This window comes from Ambystoma mexicanum, chromosome 12, assembly GCF_040938575.1.
Source record: "Ambystoma mexicanum isolate Mex_15411 chromosome 12, UKY_AmexF1_1, whole genome shotgun sequence".
Classification (NCBI taxonomy): Eukaryota; Metazoa; Chordata; class Amphibia; order Caudata; family Ambystomatidae; genus Ambystoma; species Ambystoma mexicanum.
The window spans coordinates 927,925,921-927,943,637 of record NC_090936.1 but is presented as its reverse complement, the minus strand read 5'-3'; the positions used below and the strand labels follow the sequence as shown (position 1 = coordinate 927,943,637).

At 48.9% G+C, this 17,717-nt stretch overlaps 1 protein-coding gene across 1 annotated transcript in view; it reads right to left on the bottom strand.

Annotated features, from left to right (window-relative positions):
* Positions 1–17,717, bottom strand: part of CFAP54 (cilia and flagella associated protein 54) — a 3,669,934-nt gene that overhangs the window by 2,209,815 nt on the left and 1,442,402 nt on the right. Inside the window, exon 22 of the mRNA XM_069629416.1 lies at positions 4,717–4,812. Within this exon, the coding sequence (XP_069485517.1) occupies positions 4,717–4,812 (96 nt within the window). The remainder of the gene's footprint in view (positions 1–4,716; positions 4,813–17,717) is intronic.

The following is a 17,717-nucleotide window of genomic DNA, read 5'->3' as shown; positions in this document are numbered from 1 at the left end:
TATGGTCATTGGCGGTAAGAAAGGGGGCACTACAATCCTTATGGCGAAGGGAGTCCCTTTTATGGAAATGGAAGTTTTGCGTGGCCCTGAGGAATGATATATTGAAGTTACAGGTAAGCTGTTTGGCCTCTTGTGTACACTCAGTGTATGCCCCCAACGATAAACAAGAAGAATATCTAGCAGAATAGGAAGCCAACCTACTTCCCTTCCTGGAGGGACAAGTAATCATAGGGGGAGACTTTAACAGGGTCCAGAAAACTCTTATCAATTGGTCCCACCAACCAGTGGCAAGAGAGTTCAAAATTGGGCTGGCCCTGCTGCACCAATTCAGGATCCTGGGAGTCGTAGACTGATGGAAGGTGCTACACCCAGAGACAAAAGACTTCTCCTTTGTCTCACATGTGCACCGCACTTTCTCTCGTCTCAGCTTGCTGTTGGTTAGCCCCCAGATTATGCAGTACACAGAAGAGGTGGAAATTGGAACCAAACTATTTTCAGACCACTCCCCAGTGATCTTCACAGCCCGGATTCACAACACAGAACCCCCACTAAACCCAGATGGAATCTCTATGACCATATGTTGAGTCACATGTCACTCAGGGATGATCTGATTAAAGCCATTCACAACTATTTTAAGGAAAACCCTCATGACCTTACATCGCTAGCCGCCAGATGGCAGGCTATGAAAGCGGTTATTAGTGGGGAATTAGTAGCTGATGGAGTGGCGTAAAAAAAAAAAGAAAACGCCAAACAAACATCAGAAAGCACTTGGCAACAGCAGTGGCTGCTGCAGAATCTGAGCATAAAAAGGATGGGCCTCCAAGACCTTCTGAACTCTGCGCATATCCCGGAACAAGCTGGAAGCCCATTACTCAGAGGAAACCACACAATCCCTGATAAAAACAAAACAAGGGTACTACGCCAAAGGCAATAAAGCCAACAAGATCTTGGTACAGAAATTGGCAAAACCCCAAAAAAGGAACCTGATTATTAGCCTAAAGGATTCACAGGGCAGACCCTAATATGCAGAAGACATTAAACTGCAACTGGCTACGTCACGTTTGATGGAGACCATGTCATCCGCGTGACTGTCCCCCAATGACAGAGAAGCATTTGGAATTACTGATCACGGCACAAAAGGTTGACTCAATAATTAAAACCCTAAAACCCCGAGCCACTAGGGCCCTGATGGTTTCTCCCCCAAATTCTACAAAATCTTCAGGTCACTCCTCATAGGCCCCCTGGCAGAACACTTTAACTCCTTCCGGGAAACAGGTACAATAACCCCTTCCATGCAAGAATCCATCACCATTTTATTACTCAAACCTGGCGACGACCCGAAGGACTATGCGTCATATAGGCCAATTTCCATGCTCAATATTGGCACATGCAGATTATTCAAAAAACATTAACTAACATCCTACCCAAAATTATCGAGGTGACCAAACATCCGGAGGACTCTTAATATAGTGGAAGAGGCAGCATCAGATCAAAACAAAATTGCTTTATTATCCCTAGATGCAACTAAAGCCTTTAATAAGGTACAACTAAAGCCTTTGATAAGGTACACTGGGCATTTATGCTGTTAGCCCTTGAAGCATTCCACTTTGGCCATTTATTTTGTAGAATGATTTTAGCAAACTACAGTGCCCCCAAAACAATACCCCGGGTGAGTAACTCATTCTCAGCCGCCATTCCTCTCTCCTGTGGTACACGACAGGGCTGCCCACTCTGCCCATTAATCTTTGCCCTCATCATGGAACCCCTGGCTCAACGGATCCGTAATAATACCTTTATCTCAGGGCTGACAGTAAAGGACAGCCATTACAAAATATCACTCTACGCAGAACTATGTAATGCTCTCTCTCACCAATTGCCAGACGTCCCTACCACTAGCCCTAATGGAATTAGAACACTTTGGGAAAGCATCAGGATTCACTGTTAACTATACAAAGTCGGGGGCCCTAGGGGTGGGACTAACTCCAGGGGAAATAATCTCTCTCCAAATGACCTGCCCGCTAACATGGAGTGACAAATCAATTAAATATCTAGGGGTCTGCATAGTAGCAAACCTAAAAGACCTCTATACAGCCAACTTCCCCCACCTCTTTAATGACCTGGAAGGTGATCTAAAAAGATGGACAACTCAAGGGATCTCACTTTTGGGAAGAATTACAGCATGCAAAATGAATCTGTGCACCAGATATCTGTACCTTTGTGCAGCCTTGTCAGTGTAAATCCCACTGAAACTTTTTGCTAAATTACAAAAACAGATCTCCCAATTTATCTGGAAAGGGAAGAAATCATGCATTGCAAAGAGGACTATGACGGCTGAATGGGGAGGAATGGGGGTCCCTAACATTTGTAACTATAATGTTGCAGTGCAATTAGCAAACATGCTCACCTGGTACTTTATTATACACCCCCGGAAATGGGTAGCCATCTAACAATCTAAGCTCCTCACGCCCCTTAGCTCCCTACGACACATTACCAAGTAGCATGTAGGAGCTGGACAAAACTCTTATCGTCCACTAAAACCACTTTGAAATCCTGGCATTGTACAATTAAACAGAAAGGAATCATGCATGGATTAGGCCCCCTCTCCCCAGTCTTTCACAACCTGGACTTTACCCGAGGCCTACACTTCGCAAACTTTAGGAATTGGATAAAGGGAGGGCTTCAAAAGGTTTCACAACTCTACGAATAAGGTGCACCCCTCACCTTTGAAAAATGCAAAGATAAATTCTCCCTGCTGGAGGCGTACAGGTTCGCTTACACACACATTCTCCACTGGATTTTGCATCCAACTACCAAACGAGGGGCCACTCGCGAGCTAAATGCCCTGGAACTGACAGCACAGATGGGCCTGCAGGGAGGAGACACCTCGAGATGGTATAAGCTCCTTATGGAGGACATGCCATTGGTCCACCCCAAATACATAAATACACGGCTCTTTGGGAAGCTGACTTAGGACACCCCATAGAAGACCAAACATGGTTGGATATCAGGACCAGGAATAAAACCGCCTCCAGATGTAAGACCAACAAAGAATGCACCCTAAAATGACTATACAAATGGTACTCCCCCCCCCCCCCGATACGCCTGTACCATTTTGAGAAATCACTGGACCCCGCCTGCTGGAGGAAATGTGGTGCCCCTGGCTCCTACTTTCACATGTGGTGGGACTGTCCAGTGACACAAGCCTTCTGGGTAGCAGTACCGAAAGTAATTGAATCCATCACCCACATAACCCTACCACTAAACCGAGAGGTGATACTGCTGCGATCCCTTCTCCAAGAGAACTACCCCAGAACTGGAGCAACTGCAAAATTGATCATCCAACTCCTCATAGCAGCCAAAATCACACTTGCGAGCAGATGGAAATCGCAAGAGGGCCCGCTGCTACAACTCTGGTGGGTGAAGATTTGGGACATCCTGGTAGCGGAATATGTCATGGCAAATAAAGAAGGGACACTCCACCGTTTTACTGACATATGGACTCCAGTCCTGAACTATGACCAGGACTACCCAGCCCTAACACACCAACCACGGACAACCAGACTCTTCTTGAATACCTCTGCAGGCCGACAACCTTCACCCTCACCCCTCCCATCTCAAGGAGAGCCTCAGACCTAATTTCTAGATGTTGAATGTGCTAATGTGGTCCACCAAACTAACAATGTTGTATACCGCAACAGTTTAAATAAAGTTATTAAAAAAAAAGTTTACATTTACTTAGAGTCAGTGGGCCTCATTACAGGTCGGGCGGTCCGGAATTAACAGTGGTGGTAAACCCTCTGTCACTGTTAATTCCGGACCGCCCGATCCAGACTCCTGCAGGTGGGAGGTGATGTTCCCGCCAGGTCTGACCTGGCGAGTTTAACACCGCCCGCCTGCAGGCGGACATAGAAACACCAGCACCATCACGAGATGGTGCCGGTGTTTCCACTTCCCCATTCCCATTGAGACCTATAGGACTCAATGGGAATGGGGATTTACCGAATTCCGCCTCCGAAATTCCCGGGACACCAGAGTCGTAATGCCCTGGTATTTCCCGGAGTCACGAAGGCGGAATGGTAATATGAGTCCGGCGGTAACCAGGCAGATTTACCGCCTCGGTTACCGCCGGACTCGTAATGAGGCCCAGTGTTTTTATAACTTTGTTTCATTTTCTCTGGCAAAGCCTATGGGCCTCATTATGAGTTTGGAGGCAGCCATATATAAGGGCATGGCTGCCACCAAACTCGGGTCCGGGTTCCTTGAATGAGGAATTACCGGGCCAGTCCAACCTTGGAGGACCCGGTAATTCCTCATTCAAAAAACCCATCCCCATTCCCATTTGAGCCCCCATAGGGCTCAATGGGAATAGGAAGGGACCTAATTACGGGCCTGTTTATAGCTCCCTGGTCCCCTTGCGGGACCCGCAAAGGACGTCTGGTCTGACCAGACGTACAGAGCGGGTCCCGCAAGGGAACCTCGTAATGGGGCAGAATGGGTTTACCGCCACCATTACCCGCGCCGTTAAACCCATTCCGCCCACCTCGCAATGAGGCCCTATGTCTTTTTACCTTTAGCGGCTTTTTTGGAAAGTGCTCCTAACAAACGTGCCCTACTAATAAAATACAGGATTTTCCAGCTGTCTTGCAGATTCCTTTTCACCTAGCTATTGAATTTCAATTTTTAAAAAAACATTCACAGTTTTCTCATGTGCCTTACCTCTTCCCCTGTACATGGAAGGCGATTGTCGCTCAGCCTTGCTTTCACATTTGCTTCTCCTGTTACTTGTCGGCCAAATAAACAGTACCAAGAAACCTATTTATAAATGAGATATATAACAACATTAACTTTTTGGTTTCATTTACTTATTATTTAGATCAACTTTAGCTTCAATTGGGCTTTCAGCCATATGTGACGGTTTAACCTTCCGGTCGGACTACACGCTCAATCCACTGGGCAGTGCCCCTAACATAAATCCTATAATATAAGCTTCGAAAACCAAACCATACATTCTGTTTATGATAATGTATTTAACAATGTGACCACACATGGCTCTGTGGTGGTTCTCTCTGTTTTCCAGCCACAAGGAAAACAGACACAAAGGTGGTTCTTTGCTAGATAAGACAGAAGAATTAATATTTTTTACAAATAAAGCAATTCCTTGTTCTAACAGTGTGGACGTTTGAAACAGTCTCATATATTTTCTTGTGTTTTAGTAAATTGATTAACATGTCTCGCTAAAAAGTAACAGTTGTTTGTCTTTGGGTCAGGATAATCAAGAAGAAAGATAGAATGACCAATACATATAGATCCCTGTGCAAAGGTGTTAAGTACTAGATTGCAGGAACACACACAGTGGTCTTGTTTTTTTTTAAATGTTCCTTTTAGATACCTTTTCAAATAGATATTCAGTACCAAGAGAACAACGGGCATTTGCCATTAAAGTTAGATCTCCTTCGGCATATGGCCATTTCTATCCTTATCCAAAAGCTAAAACAATTAGAGATAGGCTCATCAAGACTTGTGATGATGGTTGGCAGAACGCGTTTGGTTGGGAAGGAAGAGGACACTATGCTCTCCTCCCAACGCTCACATACATTCCTTGCTCATCTACCATTCTCCTGGTAAATGCACACACTGTCTGCTTGCTCTGTTGACTGTGCTACATTGTCTACATCAGCTGAGTAAAGATCACTGTGGCAGCGCCACCCATGAATAACATCTCTAATGTGGGTGGCAGGGTGCCTTGCTCTCAGTACACACTTAAAGGCAAACACCAACCCCGTTTTTGAATTGGTTAATCCATTTTCTGGTTAAAAGTACTGGTTGGAGCTATCCTACATCAACGCCCACGCTCATATGCCATATGCTGGTTATTAGTAGAACCAGTCATTTGTGTCAATTCATGTAAATGCAAGGGTGTTTATCATGGGCTGGAATCGTCTATACTGAAATAAATACATATGTTTATGAACTATAAATAGTTGATTTCTGAAACATATGATTTTCAAATTGCAAAGGGAATTACAGCCTCAGCAACAGCTCGTTATATTTACATGTATTGAATAGGCTGGTGAAGGGAATGATTCTGCCAAAGAAAGGAGGGAAGTGGGTGGACTATTGGCCAGGAAAGGTTAAGCTGAGTTTCAAATCATGTAGTGCAATACGTTTTACCAACCCAGCAGGTAAGCAGAGTTAGAATGACTTTTAAAATTTAGGCTGGGATACTTCTCCATCAGGCATCTCTCCACATAAGATGCAGACAGGTACATTGTTCGAGCCTGCCATTCAGAGGCAAAGAAACTCTTGAAGGAGCCTGCAGTCAATAAAAAAGGACTTGAAAAATGAAGTCTATAACTTGGTAAACCAATTTTACAGTTTATAAACCTCACATTAGCCCTCTTCTGCTGTTGGCAATATTGGATAGACTGTTTGTCTTACTTCCAGTGTCTCTTGGCTTGGACAATGCTGATTAACTCTAAATAAAGTCGCCCCCACCGTTGGTTGGGTTTTCCTCAAACTCCCACTTTCAAGATTACAGTCATTTGGCTTAGAAACTTCAGAGTATTGCTGCTGATTCCAGTTTGGTATTTAAAAATTACTTGGGAACCACTTTCACTCTTACGCAGGTGCTGCTTTTGTTGTTTTACAATTGTTCGGTATTCAAAACAAACGTCTGGAATCCTTTCATTCACACGCGAGTGCTGCTTTGCACTCGTTTTGCTTCCAAGCAAGCGTCACTCACTCGCATACCTGCTTCCCACCTGGGAGGGGGGAAAGCGCGCTGGAATCACTGACACTCTGAACTCACCGGTTTACACACCTACCTCTGTCCCCCTCGCATCGCACAAGACATCTACTGCTTTGGCTCTTCATTACTCTGCAAACCTCTTTGGCAAGTCTGCCGTTGTCCACGCCAATTCCACTTGGAGCTTATTTCGCTCTGGAGAACCTCTAGTGCACGCCAGCCACCAGAGACAGCCTCCTGCACGCTTCTCGCTGCACACCCTCTGCAGAACGTGTCACATGGGGGAAAACCTTCCTTCTGTTAGCTTCCTGCTGCGCAACCTCTGCACTTCAGCTTTCTGGCGCTACAGACCCTCTCAGTACCGGCAGCTGGTACCTGCCCTGCAGTAGTCCTGGCATCCTCTCTTTCCTCCAACTTCTGTCAGGGCTTCCAACACAAACTACGTGCATTCTTTTTCTGACTTCCTCTGCTCATCACCAGCAAAGCTAACTCCAACTCTATGGCCTGCACCTGATTGGGGCCTTTTAAGTATCTCTCAGGTGTGGGTCATCTACACCAATTAGCTGACCACTCCTGCAACATTTTGCCTCTTCAGCACTCTTCTTCGTCCCAGTACTTAGGGAATTCTGGGACATGAAGTCCCTAATGGACGAAATTAAAGTTACTCACCTTAGTAACTGTTAGGCAGAAACATGTGCAGTTCCCTTGGGGACCACTGCAAAAGATGTAGGACTACAGATGTTGGCCGTAAACCCACTTGGTAGCAGTCTGCACCACCCAGATTTACCTGGTAGCTGTGGCTGAGCAGTCAGACTTCCCTCAAGAAGAGTTAGGCAGTATGCAAAGTATACACAATAGGCATTCAGATACAATAGCACAAGCAAACACTGACCAGAGCTTTGGTATCAAGGTATATAAATATTTATTTAAAAACACACTTATTGAAACACTCCAGCACTATTAATGTAATTCACTCTAAACACAGTTACTATTATTATATATACACTCCTTATTTCTTATCAGACAAGTCTTAGTTAACACCACTTATTTCCAGACAGAGGTGAGCGCTTAACTATAGATGGCACTCCAATAAGTTAACGAACAAGGGAGGGAAAACGGCAGAATGTAGGAAAATACACCACGCTAATACTTAGGAACTCTTAAGCAAGGCAGGGAAGTCAAAAGTTACTTGTGAGCCAAAGTCCATAGGCCGGGCCCACTCTCGGAGAGAGCGGGGCACAAATGCACCAAAGATCACACAATACCAACAGGCTTAACAAGTCTTGCAGGGAGTTCAGGAACGTTTTAGTGAGGCTCAGAAAAGTTTAGCCAGGGTGTCCCGGGCTAACCCAGGGTCGAAAGCCGGGGGCTAAATCTACCCCGTACAGTCGGTTGCAAGGGAAGCCAGGCGGAACACGGTACCTTATGTGGAAAGGATCCTCCAGCGGGGGCAGTTGTTCCTGGCAGAGGGTGCAAGTCGTGGCGTCGTCCAGAGGAAGAGAAGATCTCGACATGGAGGAAAGAAGAAAGTCGTTGCACTGCCAGGGAAGAAACCAGCCGCAGAGTTTTCCGGTTAAAGGTACTACCCTTTGATTGGCGGTAGTGGTAAAACGTGGTATCCCGGTTGCCGGGGTGCTTGGCACAGGCAAGGCGGCCACAAGATGCTCCAGGAAGCGAAAAAGGAAGCAGACTGGTTATCCCCACCAGTTGAAGGAAGATGACTCCCCGGGCGGGAGATCTCCTCTGTCGTTGGGAAAAGTGGTGAGACGGTTCAGCAGGGCTCAACCGGTGGTGTCGTTGTAGCAGGTCGGCTCAGCTTCTCCCTCGTCGGATTCTTAGGTCCTGTGGTGACTTCTGAAGTTCCATTCCCCAAAAGCCCTGCTTTTATGCAGACAACCCCCATTCACTCAGCCTAGCTGTCACTCAAACATGGAGTGCGACTTGAGTTGCCTAGGCAACTCAGTGCAGGGTGCCTAAATCCCCCTCCACCCATCCTAAGTACCCCAGACAGAGTGGCACCACTTTGGAGGGCTTCTGTGGAGAAGCCCGCCAAAAAGTGGAACAAAGGGCTCAACTTGGATGGAGTCACAGAAGCGGACACAAACGCCATTTTAGAACCGAGTTCTGGCAAAAATACCAACCGGAGAATTAATATAAAATAAATAAACCGGCGGTATGTTCCAGGCTATAGGAATTAAATAATTAAAGTTGGTAGCCTCGAACAATGGGAAATCCCACAGAGATATATTCGCGGTTGAATATAAAAAGTAGTATCCACTGCCACCAGCCAAAACTCGATCAGGGGGGACGGAGACGTGCCCCCTCGACTAACAGACCCCGGGGCAATCGAATTGCCCCGGCCAGTACGTCCACAATATGATGGTTTGTACTGGTTCTGTTCAGAATTTGAGACTAGTAAAGTCAATGGTGACTTTACATGCCCTGGGGGACAGTAGTCAGTCCCAGGGTATGGAGTCTATACTGGGGGGTCACTATGACAACCCTGTGTTACTGCACTGAGGGTGCTGTGTAACACACATCACAAAAACACATGAAGCCCTATGGAGTAAACGACCCCATAGCCCATTAAACACATCTAGAATCCAAGAGACACACTCAAATCATGTACAAGAGTGAGGGTAAAAGAGTCTCACTCTTGGCAGGAGAAAAAAATAAACCCCAAAAATCCAGCAAAGCTGCTGGGGGACTCACTAGGTTAGGAAATTCAGCATACACAGAGAATTCTCCCTAACAGTAACTAAAGTTCTCATAGACCATAGTCCCCTTTCCTCCATCCTTGTGAGTGTCCCCCAACATGAGGACGGTAGCGGCAAATTTGGCAGCAAAATATTGAGCTTCCCCTTTAAATTTAGTATAGCGTGGGGGCACTGTCTCAGGCATGTGAACTCCCCACCAAGGCCCTGCCCTCAGGCACCTCACCTCAATCCCCTTTGAACACATCTGACGCTTAGGTACCTGGCTACTTCTAGTACATATTAGCCCTTGGAATATTAGCAGGGGAAGTTGGGTGCGATGTATGGAAGAAAGGGGACTACGAGTACTCTAGTCACTACGGTGAGTACCTTTAATTACTCATACATCCCTGTCCCCTTTCCTCCATCCTTGTGGGTGATTCCACCGAATAAGAACATGGAGCTGTGACAACCTGCCTCATATCTAGGATGAAGCAATAAGGTTCTTCAGAACTGCCTGACCAAACGCTGCTTCATGCTTGGAGCTGGTGGCCAGTGAGTAGTGCCTACATAAGGCTGACGGAGTGGCCCAAGTAGCCACCTTGCTGATGACATCCCAAGAAGCATGTCTCTGAAAAGCAACAGCAGTGGCCTTAGCTCTAACTGCATGGGCATGAATCCCCTTAGGCACAGGTTTGCCCATGGCCTTACACGCTTCTGAAATGGCATGAACCATCCACCGGGCGAAGGTAGCCTTGGAAGCCTGAGAGCAGGGGGAGGAGCCCACAAAAGTCACAAATGATGCCTCGGACTTCCTGAAGGATTTCGTCAGAGAGATAAAACTTGAGAACCCTCTTGAGGTTCGAGGAATGTAGGGCTCCCTCTGCGTCAGACTGTGGGTTCGGGAAGAACACGGGCAGGTAGATCTCTTGATTCAGATGGAACAGAGAGACAATCTTGGGCAAGAAGTTTGGGTGAGTACGCAAGATGACCTTGTCGTTGTGAAACGCTGTGAATGGCTTGCACAAAGACAATGCCTGTAGCTCACTAACCCTGCATGCAGATGTTAGAAGCACCAATAAAACAGTTTTTAGCATCACCAAGCGGATGTCCACACAGGCCATCGGCTCGAAAGTCGTGCGTTGCAAAGCTGCAAGAACCACATTGTGATCCCAGACCAGATGCGGCCTATGCATCGGAGGAACAAGCTTAGACAACCCATTAAGGTAGGCCATAACCACCGGATTGGCTGCTGAAAACACATGCTTAGGGGAATTCTTGTAAGCCCCAACAGCCGTCAAATACATGCAGCAAGTATCTGCCTGAACTCCAGAGCGAGCCAGGTGTGCTGAAAATGCCAGTAGGTCATTGGGAGGACAGGAGACAGGTTCTAGACCTTTGTCGCAAGCCCAATGGCAGAACCTAGTCCATTTACTCTTATAAAGGGACCAAGTCGAGGGCCTCATGGCCTGCTGAATGATGTCCCAATTGTCATCTGAAATTTGAGCGTGTTGAAGCCTCAGCTGATCAGGAACCAGGCCGCCAGCGCCAGTTTGGCTGGGTCCGGATAATCCACTGCCCCGCCCTGCTGTGTCAGGAAACACATGCTGGGGATCGGAAGATGGACGGGACCCTGGGAGTACAACTGCAGCAGATTCTGAAAACCAGGATCTTGAAGGCCAGTGGGGGTTACAAGTATGAGGCTGCAGTCCACAGAGGCCTGGAACATGCGGGGGGAGGGTCAGTTGGAGCAGAAAGGTGGGAGGGACCACATTAAACCTGCAGCCGTGCCAACAGATCTGGAATGTGTCTCCCAGTGATCCCCAACCCCGATCTGCCCATGAGGCAAACTGAAGGCAATAGGCATTCAGGGGAGACGCAAACAAATCCAGGTCTGCAAACCCCCAATGCAGGAACAGGGCTAACAAGGAACCATTATGCAACTCACACTCGTAGGTGTTGAACCCCAAGAAACTCAGCTGATCTGCTGACGCATTGCTGTCCCCTGGCAAGTGGACTGCCGAAATCTAAATCCTCTCTGTAAGGGCCCATTCCCAGTTCGAAACCGGGTGCCACCCTGCTTGTTCAGGTAAAACATTGTAGTAGAATTGTCTGTCCTGACCAGAACTGACTTGTTCTTGATTAGGGGCAAACACTCCTTGAGAGCCAGGCCCAGTCCTGAGCTCGAGCAGATTGGTATGTAGGAGGGCTTCCATCTTCGACCATGCTCCATAAATCGCATAGTCCTCCAGACTAGACCCCAGCCCGAAAAAGTGGAGTCCGTCATCACCACCAGGGTAGGCTCAGGTCGGGTGAAGGGAGCTCCCACTGAAACATTGCCTTCCATCAGCCACCAGCGAAGATCCGCAGAAGGAGCAGTGGTATTTGGATCCTGTCGACTGAGACCCCTGTCCCCTGATCCCAATTGCCCACTAGGTGGAGCTGTAGGCACCTCATCTTGAGATGGGCGTGATGTACGGTCAGCATACAGGAGTTAATCAAGTCCAGAATGTGCTGGAACCACCATGCAGAGGTGGTCTAGTTGGCCAGAAAGTGCTCCACCACCTTGCAGAGGGATATAAGCCTTTTAGGTGTGGGGACCACCCACTGAACGGTAGTGTTCCAATGTGCCCCTTGGAAGACCAGGCATAGCTGCGAATTCCTCTGGTTGAGGGAAACCCCAGCTAATTAAGAGTATACGCCAATCTCTGGCAGGAGTGCACCTCGCCTTCGGATGACTCCACCCTCACCAATCATTCGTCCAGATAAGAGTATAGATGATGGCCCTTCAAGCGGAGAAGGCCCGCCAATGCACTCATCAAGTTCTTGAAGACACGAGGGGCTGAGTTCAGGCCAAAGGGCAGCACTTTGTACTGGATGTGGTATGAAAATCATGAACCGCAGAAACTTCTGATGCGGTTGATATATAGGTACATGCAGGTACGCATCCTTGAGTTCCAGGGAACACATCCAGTCCCCTACGCACAGAGACTCGGCTATGTGTGTGGGAGTAATCATCTTGAAGCGTTCCAGTGGTACAGACAGGTTTAGAAATGACAGGTCGAGTACTACCCTCAGGTCAGCCTGGTTGTTCTTGGTGACCAGAAAAAATCCTGGAATAGTAACTGAAGCCCTCGTCTACAAGAGGAACCGGTTCTATCGCCCGCTGTCATGTTTCCTGCCCCTCATGTCCCCAGCCCTCCAAGATGTCAGGCTGGAGCCAGGCCACGATCACCTACATGGCCCTCAAGGGCCTCTCCATCCCTCCAAAGACCCACTTGGAGTAAGACTTGGCGCATGTTGCACCAGACTCACTCACTCCCATAGGATAACATTGGGGATTGGACTTGTAGTGCATTGATGGGGACAAGATGGATGCCCCCACATATTTCGGTTCCCAGAACTGCATGTGCAGTCTAGTCCTTTGGGTGTGGTTCAGCCCAGAGACACCTGGGATACCCAGAGACTATTTAAGCCACGCCCAGGCTGAGAAACATGCTTTGTGTTTTCTGCACCTGCAGCATGACACTCACCGTGTTTGCATCGGTCTCCAGTAGGCCTGCATCTTTCTTCTGCGCTCAGCTCCAGCAAGACAAGAACACCGTTAGGAACAGCCTTACCTTGCGGCGCTTCTGCCAATCATTCATCGCTCCTTCTGTTCTGCAGGCATCTTTGGCGGTGTCATTCCCATCCCGGCACGCCGCTTCCTAAGGAAAAGGGAAAACAACAGGAAAAAGGCATTAATAAGCATTCAGCAAATCTTCGCTTATTTTTTTAAAGACTGTACAAGCTTCAAACGCTTACCTGAATCCCAGCCGCTCTGGGGGAACTCTGTCTCCGGAACTTCTCATCCATCTGCAAGAGGGAAAAGACACTCCAGGTTAGCGTGTAAACATCTAGAGGTGTTGCATACTGCGCTTACTCACCGTATTTCTTCTTCAAAAACGGCATCCATGCTGAAAACGTCGCGGCACCTAAAAGACACAGAAAAATAACTCAGTTCAATACAAATATGAAAGGGTCGCACTACTCATCTCAGCAGCACGCCGCCATCCCCGGACGTCGGCCATCATCTAAGGATGGAAAGGAACAAAGTTAGAGAACTGTTCAAAAGACTCATTATACTTACCTGTCGGACTCTTGCCAGTAAAGTAACTAGGCAGCAACGAGCCTGCATCAATCAACGCACCCCTGCGCTGAAAGCAGGATGGAGAGCACACTTTCCAAGAAAACAAGGTGAGCTGTGGATCAAAGGGAGGGGTTGGACCCCGGGGAAGAAGGGGTTCAAGCACACAGAGACAATAGGGAGTTAAACTCTGCCAATCCTGTGTTTCAGGCCCAGTCTCCAGTCGAGTAGACTCCAGGGAAGGGTTTAAGGTCGTAAGAGGTCAGAACAGGCTGATTGTCGTCCCCGTGGAAACAAGGTGAGCATTACACCTGCATCTTCAAGAGTGAAAGGACCTCCCGTAAAAGAGCCCATGGACCCGATCTGACAAAGAGGAGGAGAGGATGGTAGAGGCAAAGGAAGAGGAAGACAAACCAGTGGAGACTACGGATTGGATTCATGGGTGGCTGAAAAGACGCTTCCAGGTGTCCAGGAACAGACCCAAATGGCCCCCCCACAGGGGAGCTGTGTTCCCCAACCTTGACGTTACTGCTTCTTGGTGTTACAGGCAGGCAGAAGATGGGGAGCTGAAAACCCTGTGCAACGTCCTCTGCCACTTCCTTCTGTTGTTGCTTGGCAACCTGTCAGGCCTCCATGCACCGCAGTCTCTCAACTCCTTGAAGCCAGAGAAAGCGCAGGGGTTTGAACTCGGTCCTACCCTGGGATTGAGGGAAGGATTTCTGACCTGGTTTTGTCAGGATGGCCAAGGACTTAACGGTTTAAGTGGAAGCGCTCTTCTTCGTTAACTCGTCATCAGTGGATGAATGGAAAAGGTCCACGCCCTCAAAAGGCAGATCCAGGATTCCCTCCTGCATAGCAGATGAAAACTGTGGCATGCATCAACACCTTCCTTCTCATCTCAACCCCACAACACAGCCATCTGCTGGTTCTATCGATCTGGGTGACCAAAGATTCCATGAGGTCCCGAGCAATGGCCCGGGCATCTGCCAGACTGCCCTTGAAGAAGGCTTGCTTGTCTGAAGATAGGTCGGGCAGAAATTCCCACCACAGCTTCTGGTTAGCCGAAGCCAAGGCATTGGCCTGCCGCAGATGCCGCCCTGAGATGGAGTAACAACGCTTTCCCAAGGACTCAAGGACCTTAACCTCCTTGGAGAGACAACTGGAGGTGGCTCCTATGGAGGAAGACAATGAAGACAACGGTTTAGAATACAAGGCTGCAGCCACCACAGTGGAATGGGGTTGTGGGTGGGAGGCCAGGAGGATTGGCTCCTTGTCTGTCAGTCTAAACCTGCTGTCCAATTTCTTGTTCATCTGGGTGTTGGCCCTGGGCTTCTCCCAGACCATCTGCACCACCTACAGGACATCCTTTTGTAGGGGAATGCCAGACCAGAATGTGGTTCGTTTACACTAGATCTCTCGTAGCACTCCTGGCTCCTCAGGGGCTTCCTCAGGAAGAGGGTCTCCCAGAAAACTCTGCCAGGCCCTGAAGGCGGGCATGAAAGGCCTTAATGGATGCCGAGGCTTCATCGTCCTGGGCGTCATCGTAATCATAGTCGCCATCGTCTCCATGCCCCCTTTTTCACAGATGGAGGGGAATCTGGGCCCTGGGGACACTGGTGGTGGTGGAGTACCCCCTGGTCCAGAGCCGCAGACCGGTCCAACGGCTGTTGAGGGGGAAGGCGGTTGTGGTACAGGAGGAGATGGGGGGTCAGAACAACTGGTGGGCCCTGAACCGGAGGAGGATCCGGCACCAGGAGCCCAGGAGGAACAGGAGTACCACCCGGAGGAGAGGGCCAAGACGGTGCCACTTGGGGGATGACCGCCTTCACACTGTTCTTCATGAGCCACTTTATCTGAGGGGGAACGCATGAGGAGAAAGCGTTCGAAGAAGTAGTCTGCACAAGCTGTCTGATCCCTACGGGCCTGGCCCTCAGTGGGACAGGGCCTTTGTTCCTGGTCAAAACGCTAAGGCGCCTGCTGGGTGTAGCTGTACAGCTGTGATGGGTAGATGTAGCCCAGAGAGGACCAAAAACCTGCACCGTAGGATCCGCTGCCGCTTCCAGAGGGAAGAGGGCTGGGATCATTCTGCAAAGCCCATTCGATGGCGAAAGCACTGGCAGGCCTTGAGCTGGATCCAAGATGGCTGCCTGCCTGGTAGGCTCTGCCATGTGCCACTCTGTCATTTTGAAGCCTTGTGCCGCGCCCTGGGTGGGAGGGCGCAAAGGCCCTCAGCCAAGAGAGGCCTCAGACACGAGAGGCTACAGCTAGGGACTTGCATCTGAAGCAGAAGCATCCGCCTCAGAGATCCCTCTGGTAGGCGCTGAGCACTCAGCCGGCCGGCTGATAGTGAAAACGCCCTGATTCACGACCTCAGAGCGAGCACTGGTAGGCTGGGATCCCTCAGCACCTGTGCCGGTAGCCATGCTAGATCTAGCCGAGAACAAATTCTTGGAGGTGGCAATCGATGATCCCTTACCCCATGGGGTAGAAGAAGAGTATGAGCCTGATGGTCCTTCTGAGGACAGCCTGGTAGGGCCCCTGAGCCCCTCGGCTTGGGAGCCAGTAGCCTGGAAGGCCTCAGGTCTCTCCCCAGACCGCCTGGAATTGCCCCTGAGCCCCTCGGCTTGGAAGCCCTTAGCCTTGGAGGCCTCAGGCCTGCCAGAACCTGAATCTGAGGAACCCCTGATGCGTGGGAACCCCGGGAAGGAGGCGCTGTGCTGTGGAGCCGTGCTGAACAGAGGGCCTACCTTGTCTTGACGAGAGGTCCTGGAGATGAATCCATAAGGTGGGGCAGAGGAGAAGTGTGAAAGATCTCCCTCCATTGCGACAAACTATTCTCCAATGCCCTGTGACCGAGAGCACTGCAAGCCGAACATGAGTCCCAGCGGTGGTCGGGCCCCTAACACTCAGTGCATGGGGGCCCGAGGCCGGGAACGAACGGTTGCATGAGGCACATCTCATGAATCCTCCTGTGGTCGACGTGCACCCGGGGAGGCGAGGCATCGAAGGGAAGTCAAATAAGAATAGAAAAAATAAATAATCGTGGAGCAAGCAGAAAGCTAAAAAGTCTCTGTGATGGCTGGCAGGTGTAACACCATCCATGCAGAAAAAGGGACTGAGGTAAGGAGCAGGGTTGACCCAATCCCACAGTGGATGCCCCGCCCCCTGTCAAGGCCACCGTTCCATTGCCCTTGTTGCCGAGACACCCTGGGATGCTCGGAAGAGTTGGGGATCGCTTCATGTCATAGAAGCGGTGCCGGTGGAGTGCAGACTCCGAACGGGCCTGACGGTAAAGATGTGGCTGTACTTTTACCTTGTTCCTTGTTATTGCAGATGTATGCTTAGACATGCCACACAGCGATTCCCATATTGAGCCTCCCATTTGCGACTTGTTAGGGAATCCTGAGGCCAGTATCAAGTCGGGGACGCCCCCGAACTGGGGAGGGTGTCAGCAGCCAGTGTCCAGCACTTCTGCAGGACAGGTTAGGGGAGCCGCTGCCATCTGGGACACTTCCATAGCACTAGGAGGGAGGGTGCTGGGGTTCGCACCGGCATCACGTCACACCAAGCCTTAAACCAAGTTAATGTTTATTATTAGGTACCACATTGTGCCACTAGTCCCTTCATAAGGTAGTGCAGCTGGTTATCAGATATAAATTTCAGTGACACATCAAAGAAATATTTGCATAATTATCTTTATGTGTGTGTATTGCCCTGTGTAAACAATTTGGCAAGCTCTTAAGATGGTTAGGCTGTAGCTGGTGTGCATGCAAACCGAACTATCAATACTGAAAGACTCATTGGAAATAGTGTGCATGTATTTTTGGCTCAAATGAAGTAGTTGATACTGATGTAGAATGTTTTCCTCTTTTTACCCGACAATCCTCCGTGTACCAAACCTACGTATCCCTTGGATTTGTACACATGTTTTTATTTATTTGGTTATTTGCTTGCACTTTATTGATATTATTTGGAATGGGGGAACGCCATTCACCAAATTGGTTTACGTTCATTATTTGTTTCATTTCATTTTTTTTGGTCTCGCACCTATCGACCTACCCTCACTTTACGTGCCTACATGTCATATGGTTTTCTTAATATGGCTGCTAACATCATTTTTGGAATACTCAAATGTATTACAGTGAACTATCGC